The sequence below is a fragment of the Hemitrygon akajei genome, chromosome 10 (genome assembly GCF_048418815.1).
Source record: "Hemitrygon akajei chromosome 10, sHemAka1.3, whole genome shotgun sequence".
Classification (NCBI taxonomy): Eukaryota; Metazoa; Chordata; class Chondrichthyes; order Myliobatiformes; family Dasyatidae; genus Hemitrygon; species Hemitrygon akajei.
The window spans coordinates 139644149-139663044 of NC_133133.1; the positions used below are offsets into that span (position 1 = coordinate 139644149).

At 37.6% G+C, this 18896-nt stretch overlaps 2 protein-coding genes across 6 annotated transcripts in view; one reads left to right on the forward strand and one right to left on the reverse strand.

Moving 5' to 3' along the window:
* Positions 1–18896, reverse strand: part of LOC140734725 (ankyrin repeat and SOCS box protein 15-like) — a 120479-nt gene that overhangs the window by 84007 nt on the left and 17576 nt on the right. The gene's annotated exons all lie outside the window — the stretch shown is intronic.
* Positions 1–18896, forward strand: part of iqub (IQ motif and ubiquitin domain containing) — a 60250-nt gene that overhangs the window by 35599 nt on the left and 5755 nt on the right. For all 4 annotated transcript variants that reach the window (XM_073059103.1, XM_073059106.1, XM_073059104.1 and 1 more), the window contains 7 exons: positions 2043–2210; positions 4566–4738; positions 5579–5734; positions 13153–13363; positions 13774–13949; positions 17094–17264; positions 18603–18779. In XM_073059103.1, the coding sequence (XP_072915204.1) occupies positions 2043–2210; positions 4566–4738; positions 5579–5734; positions 13153–13363; positions 13774–13949; positions 17094–17264; positions 18603–18779 (1232 nt within the window). The remainder of the gene's footprint in view (positions 1–2042; positions 2211–4565; positions 4739–5578; positions 5735–13152; positions 13364–13773; positions 13950–17093; positions 17265–18602; positions 18780–18896) is intronic.

The following is an 18896-nucleotide window of genomic DNA, read 5'->3' on the forward strand; positions in this document are numbered from 1 at the left end:
AAAAATAATTGTTCCAGAAGCCAATAATATCTGGAACAAGGTGGAGAATATTTTCATTCTCTAGGTGACAATTGTACCCAGCAGAGAAATAGTAATATTGGTCACGAGACCCAGAAAACAAAACAGTACTTAATAAAGCTTAGTTTTTCACTGAAACTTGCAGCTGGATCAGCAGTTCCAAGTCTAGTAAGTCTCAGAATTATGTGCATGTTCTGCATATACTTTCCTTCAGGTTTAGGGGTGGAAAGGGGAGTGGTCAATCTGTTGCTACATTTTAACATTTCACTCCAGGAAAGTCTGGTCTTACTAGGATTCTCTAGCATTGCAATAGGAAAACCCCCTCTCAAAGCCTCTGCCAACAGACCTATTGCAGGATCTAAGACCCTATTGAATTTAGTGGGTCTGTGATTTTAGCTCTGTGGATTCAGAAGCAAAAGGTAAGATACATTATTAAAATAATTTTACTTTAGTTTAATGTTTTTAATTCTAGCTTTAAAATGTATTCTGCATGGAGGATGGTGACCAGTGGTGTTCCACAGGGATCTGTTCTGGGATCCCTCCTCTTTGTGATTTTTATAAATGACCTGGATGAGGAAGTAGAAGAGTGGGTTTGTAAGTTTGCTGATGACACAAAAGTTGGGGGTGTTGTGGATTGACTGGGTGCTGTCAGAGGTTACAGTGGGAGATTGATAGGATGTAGAACTGGGCTGAGAATTTGAAGATGTTCAACTCAGATAAGTATGGGGTTCATTTTGGTAGGTCAAATTTGAAGACAGAATATAATATTAATGGTAAGACCCTTGGCACTGTGGAAAATCAGCAAGATCTTGGAGTCTGTGTCCACTGAACACTCAAAGCTGCCGTGCAGGTGTGATGTGCCTTCATGGTGTGATGGCCTTCATCAACTATGGGATTGAGTTCAAGAGCTGTGAGGTAATGTTAAAGCTATACAAGACTTAGTTAGACCCCACTTGCGTTCAGTTTTGGTCACCTCACTACAGAAAGGATGTGGATACTATAGAAAGAGTGCAAAGAAGATTTACAAGGAAATTGCCTGGATTGGAGAGCATGCCTTATGAGAATAGGTTGAGCGAACTTGGCCTTTTCTCCTTGGAGAAACAAGGGTGAGAGGTGACCTGATCAAGGTATTTAAGATGATGAGAGGCATTGATTGTGTAGCTAGCCAGAGGCTTTTTTTCCGAGGCTGAAATGGCTAACACAAGTCATAGTCTTAAGGTGCTTGGAAGTGGGTACAAATTGTCACACAGAGAATAGTGGGTGCATGGAATGCACTGCCAATGACAGTGGTAGAGGCGGATACAATAGGGTCTTTTAAGAGACTCTTAGATAGGTACATGGAGCTTAGAAAAATAGAGGGTTATGTGGTAGGGAAATTCTAGGCAGTTTCTCAGGTTACATGGTCGGCACAACATTATGGGCCGAAGGGCCTGTAATGCACTGTAAATATCTATGTTCTATGTTCTATGCTTAACTATGTTTTATTTTAAAAAATCATTACTTCAATTTTCATTATCAATACCTCAGCATTAAAGAGATTAAAATACATTAATATTTGTGACAGCTTTGAAGGAATGCAGAAGTCCACCCTTTGATTTGCCTTCTATCAAAGATGTTTTGTGGTTGGAATCCTACTATCATGGCATCTGCGATCTGTCATTTTTGCTACTTGATTAAAAGGTGCAGAGTCCCTCTACATTCAACTGATGTAGGCATGCATGGGGTACTGGAGATAGCATCTTCAGAGAGAAAGCACTGCTGAGGAGAACTTTGACATTTTGACACTAGATTATTTGGAGATAACATATCAAAATTGCATCCAAAACACTGTTTATTCAAAAATGTTAAAACTATATTGTATAACATTATGTTTTACAATTTTTCTTGAATTATGAATGGTATTTTGTATTTTAGTATGTTGTATTTGCATGAATAGATAAATCAAGTTATTGAACTTCAGCCTATTACATGCTTCAATGGCTTCCAGAACACAGATGGTCTAATAATTTCCTTTTGCATTGTAGGTAGAACGGTAAAGGATTCTGAAACACTGGTAGATTTAGGTGTCAGACCACATGGTGCTATCCAGCTAGAATTGATATCAACTGACCCTGAAAACTGTCCAATCAAGCAAATCAGAACACAGCAGGAAGCTACCACATCTGATGTGATAACGGTCAAAGTTCAGAAAGGTAGTGCAATACCTGCATTCCTGGAGATATTTTATAAGAATATATACCTTAAAGTCTGATTAATTGTATAATGGGAAATTTGTGATTTTAGATGTAGTTACAAAAGTAAAACAAACAAACTTTTTATTTTTGAGTCTTATCTGTCTGTCATTTAAAAAAATGTTAGTGATGGGATCCAAAGATTAATTCCTAGATTTCTGTTGGTCTCAATCTGTAGAAGGAGGAATTATGCACTCATACAGCATTTTAAGCACAATAGATGGTTATATTTTCACACAGTACCCTTATTAATAATTTGAAAATTACCACTCTAATGATTGTTGACTCCATTTCCATTAAAGATATGAAGAAACCCCATTGCTTTCTGTAGTTATCAGAGCAGATGCAAGAAAAAGGCATGTCGATGCTGTTCAAATACTTTAGGCCTTCAAAGTCAGGACAGGTATAACATTCATGACTGATACATTTACTGGCTTCTCTACCAGGAAATTTACTTCCAGCTTATATTGAATTTGATAGTGACTTTGGACAGCTTGTTGGTCATTGGAAGGTACAACATGACAAGTCTCAAGTGACATCTAAAACTCTGAGTAGCCAATGATATGCTGAGGTGGTATGCTTACTTGCTGCACTGAGGATTGTTAAGAACTTAGTCAGCTCAATCATGGGTACTAGCCTCCCCAGTATCCAGGACATCTTCAAGAAGGGATACCTCAAAAAGATGGCATCCATCATTTTGGACCTCCAACACTCATGACATGCCCTCTTCTCATTACTGCAATGAGGGAGGAAGTACATGAGCCTGAAGGCACCCACTCAATGATTCAGGAGCAGTTTCTTCCCCTCTGCAATCAGATTTCTGAATGGACATTGAACCCATGTTACTCCATAACAACAAATTCCATGATGTATGCCTGCAATATTAAACCTGATTCTGATTCTACATAGATCCATACTTACTCATTTCCCTCTATAAACTTCCAGTAGAGGAAAATCATTAACACAGTTTGATTTTTCCTTCTTAGAGTAGAAAAATAGATAGATAGATAGATAGATACTTTATTCATCCCCATGGGGAAATTCAACTTTTTTTCCAATGTCCCATACACTTGTTGTAGCAAAACTAATAACATACAATACTTAACTCAGTAAAAAAAATATGATATGCATCTAAATCACTATCTCAAAAAGCATTAATAATAGCTTTTAAAAAGTTCTTAAGTCCTGGCGGTTGAATTGTAAAGCCTAATGGTATTGGGGAGTATTGACCTCTTCATCCTGTCTGAGGAGCATTGCATCGATAGTAACCTGTCGCTGAAACTGCTTCTCTGTCTCTGGATGGTGCTATGTAGAGGATGTTCAGAGTTTTCCATAATTGACCGTAGCCTACTCAGCGCCCTTCGCTCAGCTACTGATGTTAAACTCTCCAGTACTTTGCCCACGACAGAGCCCGCCTTCCTTACCAGCTTATTAAGACGTGAGGCGTCCCTCTTCTTAATGCTTCCTCCCCAACACGCCACCACAAAGAAGAGGGCGCTCTCCACAACTGACCTATAGAACATCTTCAGCATCTCACTACAGACATTGAATGACGCCAACCTTCTAAGGAAGTACAGTCGACTCTGTGCCTTCCTGCACAAGGCATCTGTGTTGGCAGTCCAGTCTAGCTTCTCGTCTAACTGTACTCCCAGATACTTGTAGGTCTTAACCTGCTCCACACATTCTCCATTAATGATCACTGGCTCCATATGAGGCCTAGATCTCCTAAAGTCCACCACCATCTCCTTGGTCTTGGTGATATTGAGACGCAGGTAGTTTGAGTTGCACCATATCACTAATCACCAAAAATGGTGAAAGAAAATCAAAGTTTAAGTTTCCTAATCTATTCAAGTATTTTGGGTACTAAGTTTTTGAGGAACACAATAATTGCAAACCTGGTAGTTAGCTGATGTAACTGATTAAATGAAAAATATTGAATCTGTTTTATTTTAGAGAACTTGGGTAAAATATAAACATTACAGTGCGTTTTGCTCACCATAGGGAGTTAGAGGGTGGTGTTGCAGTCAGGAAATACATGCCAATGCAAATAGGATAACATCATGATCATGTTCCTTATGGAGGTGTGAGCATCTTCAAAGTTATTCTGAAGTGGAGCACATAACAGAATGGCCTTGGACTGCTGTCCCACATCCCAGACTGCTATCAGCTATCTTTTTCTTACCACAGATGCTGACTAACCTATTCACAATGTCCATCATTTTCTGTTTTTTTACTGAAGAATTTTGCACCTGCAATAAAAATTAGATGAAGTGAAAATGTTTTTTTAATAAAAATCATAGCAGTGATTTCTTGTAGATAATGAGACAAGTTGCTCCGTGGTGGTGGAGATCGAGAGGCTTCCATATCATAAGCCTTATTTGGGTGGCTACAGACACAAGCTTACCGGAACAGAATTCCACCATGCAGGGACACAAACTCCATCAAAAAGGAATTATATTTGTGTGGAGAGATTCAGCCGAGAGACACAGGTAAAGGAGGATACTTGAATAAAACTGTAACTGCAAATTTGTTGTGTTATTTTGTTATAAATTTTATACAAATTATACAACATTAAATATGTTTCTTCTTTCAAATCCTTCTTCAGAAATTGCATGCATTTTCACTGTCAGTTTTATCACAGCCATGCTCAATAGTGGCGGAAACTGTAAATCAGACATTATAAGGAATAAATTTCCATCCCCTGGATATTAACGCAGTGTTTCTTTGAAGCAATCTAGCAGATAATATGTTAAGAGGACTGTGTCCTTTATTTTTTATAACTCTTTTTCAGCATGTTGGTGTCACAGACATGCCCAGTATTTATTGACCATCCCTGATAACTAACTGCTAAAATAAAGGCATTTAAACTGAGAGGAAGTTCTTGTATTACCTTGATTCTTTAAAGAAAAACACACGAGAGTTGGGGTTAGAAGGATCTTAAATCGTAACTGGATGTTGCTAGTACTTGTAGTGACCTAGACACCTTTCGTCGAGAATACAGTTCCTACACCTTATCATATGTCCTTTAAGCAATCATACCCCATTAATATTCAGTAAAAATGTGAATTTTATTCATAGCCATCAAGTAAAGTCCCTGCAGGTTTCTGTAACAATGTGAATGTTAATGCCACCTGCTTACCACACTTAGCAGAATGTGGCCCTTTTGTCACAGACTGCTGCTATTAGTACAGTAAGTTATTAAAATATTAGATAATAAATGATAAGATTGCTACATTTCTTTTATATATTAGATGAGAAGCAAATTGTACTAGAATAAATGTAACCCATATTTGATAAATTAACATAACAAATATATAATTTTTCTATAGACAGTTTCTGAAAGAAATCAGTATCAACAAACAACAAATAATACCTCAACCCAGATGACCAAAATTGGCTGTTATGTGTCCAATATCACAGATAAGTTGCTTACTCCAAGACCGTACTTCACTGCTGAAGAATATCATGCTTGTAGGTTGAATGCGGTAAGATATAATTTTAGGTTATTGGTTTTATTTTAGACTACTTTGACAATAGAACATGTAATTACTAAGCTCAACATATGACTGTAAAGTTCTAATATAATATTATATTCCTATGGATGGTATATCAAATACCATTTGATTTAGTTATTATGGCAGTCTTATTTGTAATATTTTTAGAAATAATACTAAAAGGGTTTCATGGTCTTGCATTTCTGTGCAGTGCATTGGTAAGAAATTATGATAGTGGTTCTCCATGTGATAAATTCCAGATTTTAGCTATGAGTTTCTTTACACAAAGCAAATGGCAAACAATCTCACAATAGAGGAAGATTAAAGGGAAGTTCAAGAAGAGCCAGTTTTGTGCATCTCCTTGATTAGACTTTTCATCTGTTTGTAACCTTCTAATTTCTGCATTTTTTCCCTTTTTTCATATTTGTTGCCTTGGAACTTTGATTTTTATTATAAGTTAGAGAGCTGGTAATGGGAATGATATGATAACATCAGAATGGTTGTATTAAACCTAAAATTTAACACAACCATTCAGATTTTATCAGACACTCTGTGTGTCATTTACCAAACTGTAGGACATTATCCATTTATCCTTAATTGCAGAAATTGTGTGCAGAACATCTAAAGATGCACATTAATATTATTTCTCATACACTCGATCTTATTGTAAAATCTGTAACTTCAATTGTGGGAATGTGACTCAACTTAAAAATAACCACTAGGGATATTTTTGAAGTTGCAGCTAATAATTATGAAAACATGTATATACATGTATGTAGTACGTGATACTTCTGTGAAACTTATTAAAACAATTAAGAATAAAAAGTAATATGGAACAATTTGTGTTGTTGAAGAAGTTTTAGGGTGTAGGTGTTAAATACCTGAAGATGAGATTGTAAATTATGGTCCAAATAGAATACTATTTAAACCACCAGAGCTGAGATTGAATGATTCATGGTTAGCAGAAATTTAATTGAATATAGCCAGTGGACTTTGGAGCAACAGGGTGTACAATTTAGAAGTGGCAGTCCATATCAAAATGTTAATGACTGGATTTCAGAATGTTTCTTTGTAACATTACATATATTAAGCTGAATAAGTTTCTGGAACTGTTAGATGATATTTTCGTGTGCCAAGGGTTCCTTGACATTAGTGCATATCTGGGATTTTTTTTTCTCATAGTGCAACGCAAATTATTTAAAATATGTTATGAATCATTTGTAAAACCATTTTTGAGAATGTTACGTACACTTCAGAACCTTCTTTCCAAAGCAGATTAACAAACTGAATTTACTTACCTTGTGACTAAATGGCTCATGATATGATCTTCATAATTTGTGTGAGTTAGCAATTCAGGCAGATTTATTTGTGTTCTTGTTTATCAACCACTTAGTTGTCTCCACTTACCCTCTTCCTGCCCCAATCTGCCTCTATCTGTTCTTATTCGTCTGCCTCCATCTATCATGTACCTGCTCTTTCTCTCAACTCAACCCTTTCCTCTCCCCCTGTCATTCCCCATAATTATCTTAATCTGCCCATCATCTTTCAATCCCTCATCAGTCCAGCAATTGCCTATTGGCCTCTGTCTCACTATTCTTCCTGTCCTCTTTATACTGACTATCGCCACTCTCTGCTCTTAGTCCTGATGCAGTGCTTCAACCCAAAACATTGACAAATCCTTACCACAGATGCTGCTTGACCTGCTAAGTTTCTCCAGCAGATCGTTCCAGATTCCATCATCCGTAGTCTTTTGTGTCTCCAGGCAGACTATTCTGTACTGTGATTTTGAAATCTACAGACAATAATTTTAAGTACCGTAGATTTCGCACTACAGAGCGCACCTGATTAAAAGCCGCTGGCTCTAATTTTAGAAATAAAATCAATTTTGTACTTGTACAAGCCGCACCGGATTTTAGGCCGCACCGGATTTTCGGCCGCACCGGATTTTCGGCCGCAGGTGTCCCATGTTGTAATATGAGATATTTATACAGAAAGATATTACACGTGAGGATTTTTTAACTTTTAATTAAATCCATATGGTAACATAAACAAATACATATTGCAAATGCTTTTTTTCGAACCGTGCCTGTAACGCGGCTACTTTTAAATATACGTTGCATATACTTTTTTACTGAACAACATTCCAATATCTCCTAACGACTGGTAAAAAATATATATACTGCAGCCTACCAGGAAAAGTTATTGATCGCCTTTAACTTAAAAGCAGCGTTTTGGCTCCGCCGCTCCGCCGCTCGCCCCCCGCCTTCCCGTTTATCGCAAACCGGTATTTCCCACAAGACGCGGCGAAACCGGGTGTGACGTCATAGCATCCCGGGATGTAGTACAGAAAACAAATATAGTTAAAACACTTCTAACTTTAACTAACAAATGAATTACTAAGCGAAAATATTATAAACTAAATAACTGCCATAAAGGCAGCACAATGCTTTTCTTCGAGTGTTTTCCATGTTGATGAGGGTGAGTACAAATGACTGATTTACAATAATTTAATTGTGAAAGTGCGCTTGATTTATCGTACAATTTCATTGGACCTCTGTGAACTACTCATCAATTTTATTGGTCTACTGTTACGAGGCAAAATGTTTTTGGCGGCATGAAAAAAAATCATGCATTAGCCGCACCGTAGTAAAGGCCGCAGTGTTCAAAGCTGTTCAAAATGTGGGGAAAAAGTAGCGGCTTATAATCCGACATCTACGGTAATCACACCAAAGAAAGGCTTAACATAGCCAACAACCTACCCTTTAAAAGTCTTGATGCAGTGTTTTGACCTGAAATACCGGGAATTCCTTTCCTCCCAAAGATACTGCTCAACCCTCTGAGTTCCTCAAGTAAATATTGTTGCAACCTACTCACGTCCTTACCCAAATGCACAGGAATGAACATGCAGAATGAACATCCAGCAAATAACTAAATGATTTATATTAAAATATCTGTCATTTCAGACTTTTGAAAGAATGGCCTGTTGAGCTAAAAATATAAGACTTTACAGAATTTTGTTTGCATAAATTTACTTCTTTCACATTCTACTTCATGCATAGTAATTAGAGCTTGATGTCTAGCCATTGTAGTTTTTGAATTTATTAATTTTCAATAAAACGGTTCTTCGGAAAAATGGATAATTGAAGATGGGGTGTAGATTATCCCCACTTAATTGAATAACAGAACAAGGTCAAAGCCAAATTACCCACTCCTGTTCATTACAGAGAACATGCAGTGTAGGAATAAGCCATTCAGTCCTTTTGTCCTTGCGGATATTTGCATTTTTACTTACACAGAAGTAATAGACCTGTCAAGACAACACATCCGTATCAATGTTTACATGCCACCCAAAATCTCTTCGACTCTTCCTTGTCTAATTGAACTAAGTGCTTCTTATCCCTCCCCATTCCCAGCTTCCCCCTAGATGTATTTACTACTTGCCACCTCAGGCTTATTCTGTGATCTTGAGTTTGACATTCTAAATTCTTTAAGTAAGGAACTACCTCCTGAAATACATATTGTATTGAAAAGTAGCACTTTATTATTTATAGACCCGTTTTCATGGTATTGCCAAGAATAGAATAATTTTTTAAATTACCTCACCACTAATCCTTTTCATCCATTGGGTCATCCCTCTAGTCCTTTCTATTCCAGATGAAGAATAACAACCTATACAACTTTTATTGAACCAAATAGTCCAGGCCCTGAAGGCACAATTCTGGTATAATTTTGGTAAATTAGTTTTGCACTTCCTCTAGTGTATTTCAGTGCTATGGAAACTATTCGTAGTGTGTTTTAACCAATTTCATCATGGATTTAATATTATCCCCCAATTCTATACTATGGAGAGTCATCATCATTCTGTTTTCCTTACCCATGCCTTCAGTACCTTTTCAACCACCTTTGTTTCTCATGTACTTGTCTCATTTCATTATGAAATCCTCAGTCTCTTCCTTTGCAAGTGATTTACTTAGTCAAATCACTCACTTAATAAGCAAATGTCACCTTGTTCTAAATGGATTATCTACCTTATTTACCTTACTTTGGATTAATTTAACTACTTTTTAAAATTAGTTTTAATTAATTCAGCAGAGGATGGGACCTGGAGTGATAGGGCTGAGGATTCGTTAGTTGGTTTATAAACAGAGGCGATGTGTAGTGAGGTTGCTAGCAGGGAGAGGCTGATGATAGGGGAAAATGGCAGCCAAGGGGATGAGTTGCAATGTGAAAAGGGGACAAAATCAAAAAGGGTGATGAATACAGGACTGAAGGTATTATATTTGAATGCACACAGTATATGGAATAAAGTAGATGAACTTGTAGCACAGTTACAGATTGGCATGTGTGACATTGTTGGCATCACTAAATCGTAACTGAAAGAAAATTATCGCTGGGAGCTTAACATCCAAGGATAAACATTGTATCAAAAAGACTGGCAGGTAGGCTGATGGGGTGGGGTGGCTCTGAGGGTAAAAAATGAAATCAAATCTTTAGAAAGAAGTGACATAGGACTAGAAGGTGTAGAATTGTCATGGTTAGAGCTAAGAAATTACAAAGGTGAAAAGACCCTAATAGATGTTATATACAGACCTCCAAAGAGTAGTAAAGACATGGTCTACAAATTACAACAGGAGATTGAAAATGCATGTCAAAAGGGCAATGTTACAATAGTCATGAGGATTACAGTATGCAGGTAGATTGGGAGAACCAGGTTGGTGCTAAATCCCAGGAGGGGGAATTTTGTAGAATGCCCATGAGATGGCTTTTTAGAGCAGCTTGTGGTTGAGCCCACTAGGGGATCAGCTATTCTGGATTGGGTGTTGTGCAATGATCTGGAATTGATTTGAGAACTTAAGGTAAAGGAACCTTTAGGAGTTAGTGATCATAATATTCATCCTACAATTTGAAAAGGAGAAGCAAAAATCAAATATATCAGTATTACAGTGTAGTAAAGGGGATTACAGAGGCACAAGAGAGGAGCTGGCCAAAGTCAGTTGGAAGGGATCACTGGCAGGGATGATGGCAGAGCAGCAATAGCTGAAATTTCGGGGGGAAATTTGGAAGTGGTGGATAGATACTGTACATCCCAAAGAAGGAGAAGTTTTCTAAAGGCAAAATGATGCAACTGTGGGTGACAACAGTATTCAAAGCCAACACAGAAACCAAAGAGAGGGCACATAATAGAGCAAAAATTAGTGGGAAGTTAGAGGACTGGGATGCTTTTAAAAACCAACAAAGGCAACTAAAAAAAGTGATAAAGAAGGAAAAGATGGAATACGAAGGTAAGCTAGCCGATAATAATAAAGAGTATACAAAAAGTTTCTTCAGATATATAAAGTGTAAAGGAGATGCAAGAGTAGATATCGAACTCTGGAAAATGATAATACTTTACTTTATTGTCACCAAACAATTGATACTAGAGCGTATAATGGAGAGATAATATGGGGGACAAGGAAATGGCGGACGAACTGAATAAATATTTTGCATCAGTCTTCATTGTAGCAGTATGCCAGAAGTTCAAGAGTGTCATGGGGTTGAAATATGTGAAGTTGCTCTTACAAGGGAGAAGGTCAGAATCAGAATCAGCAACAGGTTTAATATCGTGAGCATATGTTATGAAATTTATTGTCTTTGTGGCAGTAGTACAATGCAATACATGTTAATAAAGATAAAACTGTGAATCACAGTAAGTATATGCAGTGTGTGTATGTGTATATGTGTATGTGTGTGTATATACAAATGTTTGTATATTTAAATAGATTAATTGAATTAGTGTAAAAATTGAAATAAAAAAGTAGTGAGGTAGTGTTCATAGGTTCAGTGTCTATCTGGAAATCAGATGGCAGAGGGGAAGAAGCTTTTCTTGATTCATTGAGTGTGTGCCTTCGGGCTCCTGTACCTCCTTCCTGAAGGTAGGAATGAGAACAAGGCATGGCCTTTGTGAAGGGGGTCCTTAATAATGGATGCCAACTTTTTGAGGTATCGCTCCTTGAAGATGTCCTGGATAATACAGGGGCTAGTACCCATGATGGAGCTAAGTTTACAACTCTCTGCAGCTTATTTTGATCCTGTGTAGTAGCACCCCCACCCCCCCACCCATCCATATCAGGTGGTGATGTAGCCAGTTAGAATGCTCTCCACAGTACATCTGTCAAAATTTGCTAATGTTTTTGGTAAGATACCAAATCTCCTCAAACTCCTAATGAAATATAGCTGCTGTCATGCCTTCTTTGTAGTGGCATCGATACGTTGGGTCCAGGTTAGGTCCTCAGAGATATTGACATCTAGTAGTTGTTTTGTTAGCAAATTTATAGATGGCACTTGAGCTGTGCCTAGCCACACAGTCAAGGGCATGGAGAAAGTAGAGCAGTATGCTAAGCACACATCCACAAGGTGTGCCAGTGTTGATTCTCAGCGAGGTGGAGGTGTTATCGCTGATCCACACAGTGTATGGCCTTCCGGTTAGGTGCTTGGGAAACTGAAAGGTCTGAAGGTAGGTAAGCCACCTGGATCAGATGGTCTGCATCTCAAGGTTCTAAAAGACGTGGCTGAAGAGATTGTGGAGGCATTTGTAATGCTCTTTCAAGAATCAATTGATTCTGGCATGGTTCTGCAAGACTGGCAAATATAACTCTTCAAGAAGGGAGAGAGGCAGAAGAAAGGATATTATAGGCCAATTTGTGTGACCTCATGGTTGGGAAGATGTTGGAATCGATTATTAAGGATGTGGTTTCTGGACGTTTGGAGTCACAGGATAAAGCAGGCCATAGTCAGCATGGTTTCCTTGAGGGGAAATCTTGCCTGACAAATATGTTGAAATTCTTTTGAGAAATAACAAACAGGACAAACAAAGGGCATTGTGTACTTGGATTTTCAGAAGCCTTTGACAAGGTGCCACACATGAGGCTGCTGAACAAGTTAAGAGCCCATGGTATTACAGGAAAGACACTAGCATGGATAAAGCATTGGCTAATGAAGAGCATAGGATAAAGGGAGCATTTTCTGGTTGGCTGCTGGTGACTAGTGGTGTTCCACAGGTCTGTTTTGGGACCAATTCTTTTTACATTATATGTCTGTAATTTAGATCATAGAATTGATGGCCTTGTGGCCAAGTTTGCAGATGATACAAAGATATGTGGAGGGGTACATAATGTTGAGGAAGCAGAGAGGCTACAGAAGGGCTTAGACAGATCAGGAGAATGGGCAAAAATGTGGCAGAAGGAATAGTGTTGCAAAGTATACTGTCATGCACTTTAGTAGAAGAAATGAAAGGACTGACTATTTTCTAGCATTTATTTTGCGTTACTCTGGATCCCTAGCATCTGCAGAATCTCTTGTGTCAATAATTTACAGCAGTCTTTTGATTTTATTTTGATGTTTAGTTGTAACATTTATTTCTCATGTTTCAGGTGATTGTAATACAGACTTACTTCAGACAGTGGTCTGCTAAGAATTATGTTCACCAACTGAGAATGCAGAGGGACCGAAGGCTACAATGGGAACAGGAGCAGGAAGTAAAATTTAAAAAAGAAAGAACTGATTATATAAAGAAGCAATATGAAAGGAGAATGAACCCTAAGACAAAAGAAGATTTTGATTTACTCTTTCATGCACTGGAAGGTACATTTTGGCTCCTCTGTTGTTACCCTGTGGCCTCTCCATTTCTGACTTTTGTGCAGTCACTTTTGTTATAAATGCTATTAAATGTTTAAAATTACAATTTTTTTCAATTGGGTGGGAAAATTTGAATTCATTTAAGATTTCTGATGACAGGGGAAGATATTTAGGTAGTCATGTTCTAGAGTGAAGGATGTTTAGTGAGTGTGACCAAATATTTTCACTCAGGGTGAAGAGAATTGCGCAGTGACAATGGCCCAACTCCATACAGGAAGCAAGGTTTAACTTTTCAAATGTATTTCTGATTGTCTTATTTGAACACTGGTTCCTTATGATAGTAGCACAAACGTCTACATGGTTGCTATTAAAATGAATAATGTAATTATGTTTGTATGCCCTCTGTGAATATTTAGAATGGAAACAGGATGAGCTCAGCACCATAAACCAGAATCTTACAGGGCCAGAGAGAAAAGCAGCTCTTTGCACACTCCTGGAACAAGAAGCAAAGCTCATTGCATCTATTGGAAGGCATAGAGTTGATGCTGCTAAGGAAACTGGACCAAAGTTAATTCAGAATCTTTTGAATAAGGTTAACAAACTAATATACAGTATTATTGTGTTTAAAAGTATTTCTGCAAAACCACATTTTATTTGAAGGTTAATCATTTAAAGTTGTGAATTATTTGTCAGATATTGCTGCACAGAAATCCAAAATCTGGTGAACTACATGAAAAAGCAAACTACTCAAGTAAATGTTCCCTGAGTGAACATTTGAGTTCTCATTTTCTTTAAGAACTCATATTTGTATGTAGTAGTTGTTATTTGGGGTCTATTATTGGTTGTTAAATTAATATAATTAAACCTATTTTAATCAATGAACAAACTAGGGCATGGAATTTTCTGGGTGTGGCAAGCTACCCAAGATTCCTGACCACAAATCCCAGACTCTGATTTGATTGGTGAAGCTTTATGGAATGTAGTAAATGTCACCTAATCTTGGATCTGCCTTGCCTCCAGGCTGCCTGACACTCAGAAGTGCCAAAGAATTAGAATTTTTGTAAATAAGTTTGCTATGAAAACTGAGCTATTTTCATTTATAAATTGAAAAATTGAAAAATAACATGCTTAATAAATTGAATTTAAATTAATTAAGTAACAAATGTGAATTATCTAGTTTTTCCCCTTTGCTGCCATTTTTCATTGGAATGACTGAAATAGCGCTAAGTTACAATGGGACAGATTGCTCAGTAATAACTACTGGGACGTTGCAGAACTCTGCTATTTCACTACAGCTTTCCATCAACATGACAGTACAGTTGAAATCAAAGTGCCCAAGGCATATTGGGAAGTTTGAGGAAGAAGTTTAGGCATTTCACAGGAAAGTTCAGGCTAATACTTAGTACTTCATTGACTTCCCAGTGCAGTGCATGCAGGTACTTCTTTTTTTCCTACTTAAAATGCTGATATCCCATTGAGCAGCAAGAGCTTGTGAAACATGATGCCATCTCATAGCGGGAGATGAAAGAACCTCCACCCCTAAAGTGGTTGAAAATGACAAACAATTGCCCAAGTTAGGACTCAGGCTTTGACACCTGTCTGTAACTTCACATCCCTTTAACTGTTATCAAAGCTAAGAAAGGGTGAAAACTACTAAAATCAATTTAACAATTAATATGTTTTGTAAGTATTAAACATATAAAATGAAATTTAAGTCCCTTCACATATATTTAACTGATTAATAACACTGGCCCAAAATTTTTGCTGAAAAGAAACTCTCACTTTTCACCCTTGAGGAAATTTACAATTGATATTCAGGTGTGCATGCGTACAGAAGTCCTGAACTTCCAGACACAGGAGATTCTGTTGTCATAGTGACTATGCTGGAGTCCAGCATTTAAGAGTGAATTTATGTAGTTTCCCTGCAGTTATGCAACGTATGATAAGTTAAACCTTGTGAAAGATTCAGCAATTTCTTGCATCTATTCCTCCTTTAAAGGAAATAGAAGAAGAGTATGTTTCAAGCAGTTTTTAAATATTTGTTGAATTACCTTAAATATATTAATTATGTTTTAATTTTTTTAAGTATTTTATAATTTCTAAAATTTGCATGGCTTCATCATCTTTTGAAGCATTTTTCTTGGGCTTGTGTTTGCAAGGCTCTGAGCTGGCCAGGGCCTCAGCAATCAGTTTGGTGTTACTTTAAGGATTCACCCGCTCGGCAAGTTTAGTAGGTACACAGTCTGCTATATGAACTCTGGGAATGGTAGCAAAATTATTGAGCCATTAGAACAAACTCAGTTAATTAAAATATGTGAATTATTATGCTTATTTTTCTGCCTTGAGCTGTTCCTCTGTTTTCAAATGAATAGACTTGTCGTTCCTGTATCTGGGCCTAAAATTGGTACAGACTCATTGAGCATATTACCGAGCATAACCCCTGCACAGATGCAACCAGTTCATTCTCCGATCCTGAATTTCACGTGGACTCTAAAGTCAGAGTTCAGCTAGGAAACTACTTTATACTTTATACTCTATTACTTTATTGTCACCAAACAATGGATATTAGAGCATACAATCATCACAGTGATATTTGATTCTGCACTTCGCGCTCCCTGAAGTACAAATCAAAGTAAATGTAATAAAAATTTAAATTATAAATCATAATTAGAAAATAGAAAAGGGAAAGTAATGTAGTGCAAAAAAAAAACGAGAGACAGGTCTGAATATTTGGAAGGTATGGCCCAGATCCAGGTCAGGATCTGTTCAGCAATCTCATCACAGTTGGAAAGAAACTGTTCCCAAATCTGGCCGTACGAGTCTTCAAGCTCCTGAACCTTCTCCCGGAGGGAAGAGGGACAAAAAGTGTGTTGGCTGGGTGGGTCATGTCCTTGATTATCCTGGCAGCACTGCTCCGACAGCGTGCGGTGTAAAGTGAGTTCAAGGACGGAAGATTGTGATGTGCTGGGCTGTGCTCACGATCTTCTGCAGCTTCTTCTGGTCTTGGACAGGATAACTTCCATACCAGGTTGTGATGCACCCTAGAAGAATGCTTTCTACGGTGCATCTATGAAAATTAGTGAGGGTTTTAGGGGACAGGCCAAATTTCTTCAGCTTTCTCAGGAAGTAATGGCGCTGTTGGGCCTTCTTGGCAGTGCACTCTGCTTGGTTAGACCAAGTCAAGTCATTTGTGATATTGACCCCGAGGAACTTAAATCTTTTGACCTATTCCAGCTGTGCACCACCGATGTAGATGAGGTCGTGCGGTCCGCTACTCCTTCTGAAGTCAACAACCAATTCCTTTGTCTTGCTGACGTTGAGGGATAGGTTATTGTCTTTGCACCATGCCACCAATTTCTTAATTTCCTCTCTGTACTCAAACTCATCATTATCCGAGATATGGCCTACAATTGTAGTATCATCAGCAGACTTACATATTGAGTTCGATGGAAACTTGGCTACACAGTCATGGGTGTACAGTGCTAACTACTAACAGAGCTCAAATAACTAGTCTATGAGCTTAGCATTTCTTGGTAAATAGATGCTAAAGGTTCAGTGTTGTCATTTCCTGGTAAGTTACAGTTCAGTCAAATCAAATGTTATGCATTTTAATTATCACCACGTCACCAAATTGACTTTATCCAAGATGACATACTAATTACAAGTGCATTTATAGATTTTAAAATAAATTTTACAAATTGAATTGTGGAACTAACTTGCGTTTTAACCATTATAGTGTGCAGACCCAATAAGATGGAAAGCATTTGATGGGAGAATCACTGAAATGGACACACAGTTCACTATTCGAGCAAGAGAGCTGCATGATATTTACAACAGTATTAATATGAAATACCTGACCACAGATGAGAGACTGGATGCTCTTTTAACATTAAAGCACACAGTCAAAGTATGAAAGTGTTTAAAATCATAGTAGAGCTAGTAACATTGATGCCTGAATTACAGTTGCCTCTTCAAACCTGTCCCAAAAAAACTCTGTCCCTTTTCCTAGTAACTTCCTAATTACTTTCTTCTGAAGTCTCTGAATGTGTTGTAGACTTTTAATGAACTTCATAGTTGAATGCCTTCAATCAGGCTTCTGAATCTGCTAGAGTATCACACTGGCTTCAGTCATAGTCACCAATGGCATCAGATTATAATTATTCCTACTTGTCTCTTGCTCCCTGTCTGCCACCACTCCATCCTAATCCAGATGGGAAGGACTGTACCTCTCTGATTCTTTTCATGTATATGGAATTGTAGCCAAAGAAATACAGGTATCTCTACCGGGTTCTTTCCTTTCCCCACATCATTACCTTGAGTGTCACTCGAGGTTCTATCCTTGGCTGCCTTATATTTCTCACATATCTGCTACCTCAGGGCCACAATATCCAAAAAACATGTGTTGATTTCTTTATCTACCCTGATGGTACCTAACTCAACCTTCCTTCAGTATCTTCTGACCTTTCTACTGTCTTTAAATTGTATTTATAGCTAATAGCCTCTTTCAAAAACTCTGCTGTCTGTTCCTAAATTCTTGCATCCTGTTCTTTTTTCATTCCTGTACTTCTGATTTGTTTTGGCTAATGCTTAACATTTCTTCTTTGTTTTTGGATTCTTCCGTAGTCTTGCCATTTTGCAAGTGTCATTCCTCCCTGCCCCGTAACCTCCAGAGACGTATGCACACCTCCAGGTATAGTCTTCTGAGTGATCCTGATTTTAAATCAGCTCACTATTGGCATATCTTCAGCTAATGAAGCCTCAGGCTTCAGGTCAATCAGACCCTTGTGTTTATTCTTGAATCACTCATTCTATGACCCATATCATCAATATTGGCCAATGGCATTACCCTCATCACCCAGCATTCAGTCCATAGACCTCTATACCTGAGTGATTTAAGTATTCATTTAGTCACTTCTTATATGGTGTTAGTTGACCCAGCTTCAGCCACTCTCACAGTCAGTGCAACCTGGATACTTGCCACTCTTTGGTGAAGAATGGCTTTTTCATATTCTCTCTGAATCTTTCTCCTTATCCTAAATTTTTGTCTTCTAGTTTTTTATATGTGAAAAAATTTTCTGCAGTCTAAATGCATATCTGCTTTATCCTCATCTTCTTAAATAGTTTCCCAAAACACATATTGAACTAAAATATAAAAAGCTTGTTCCTGTCTGTAAAAGCTGTGTGTTTTTGTTTATATGTTTTGATCATTTTGAAATCTCTAATATCAATAGTTCTTTCTGTATAGGAACATGACTGTAAGTTAACACAGGAAATTGTGGATTTGATTGACCGAGAAGCAGATCTAATTATGAGGCAAGTAAAGGAAACTTACCTGGACGGACTCAGACAGAGAATATCAACACTCTTTCTTCAGTACATCAAAACACCAATGTTTAACCCAGAGGTTGCCAGATTTCTTAAGGTACAAAGTAAGCAAGTTAATTGTAATGTCCAGGGATCATTCAGATGAGTAACTTTGTACACTTTCCACTTTTAATGATAGAAATATGATCAGAAATGCTTCACTTTCCAATATTTA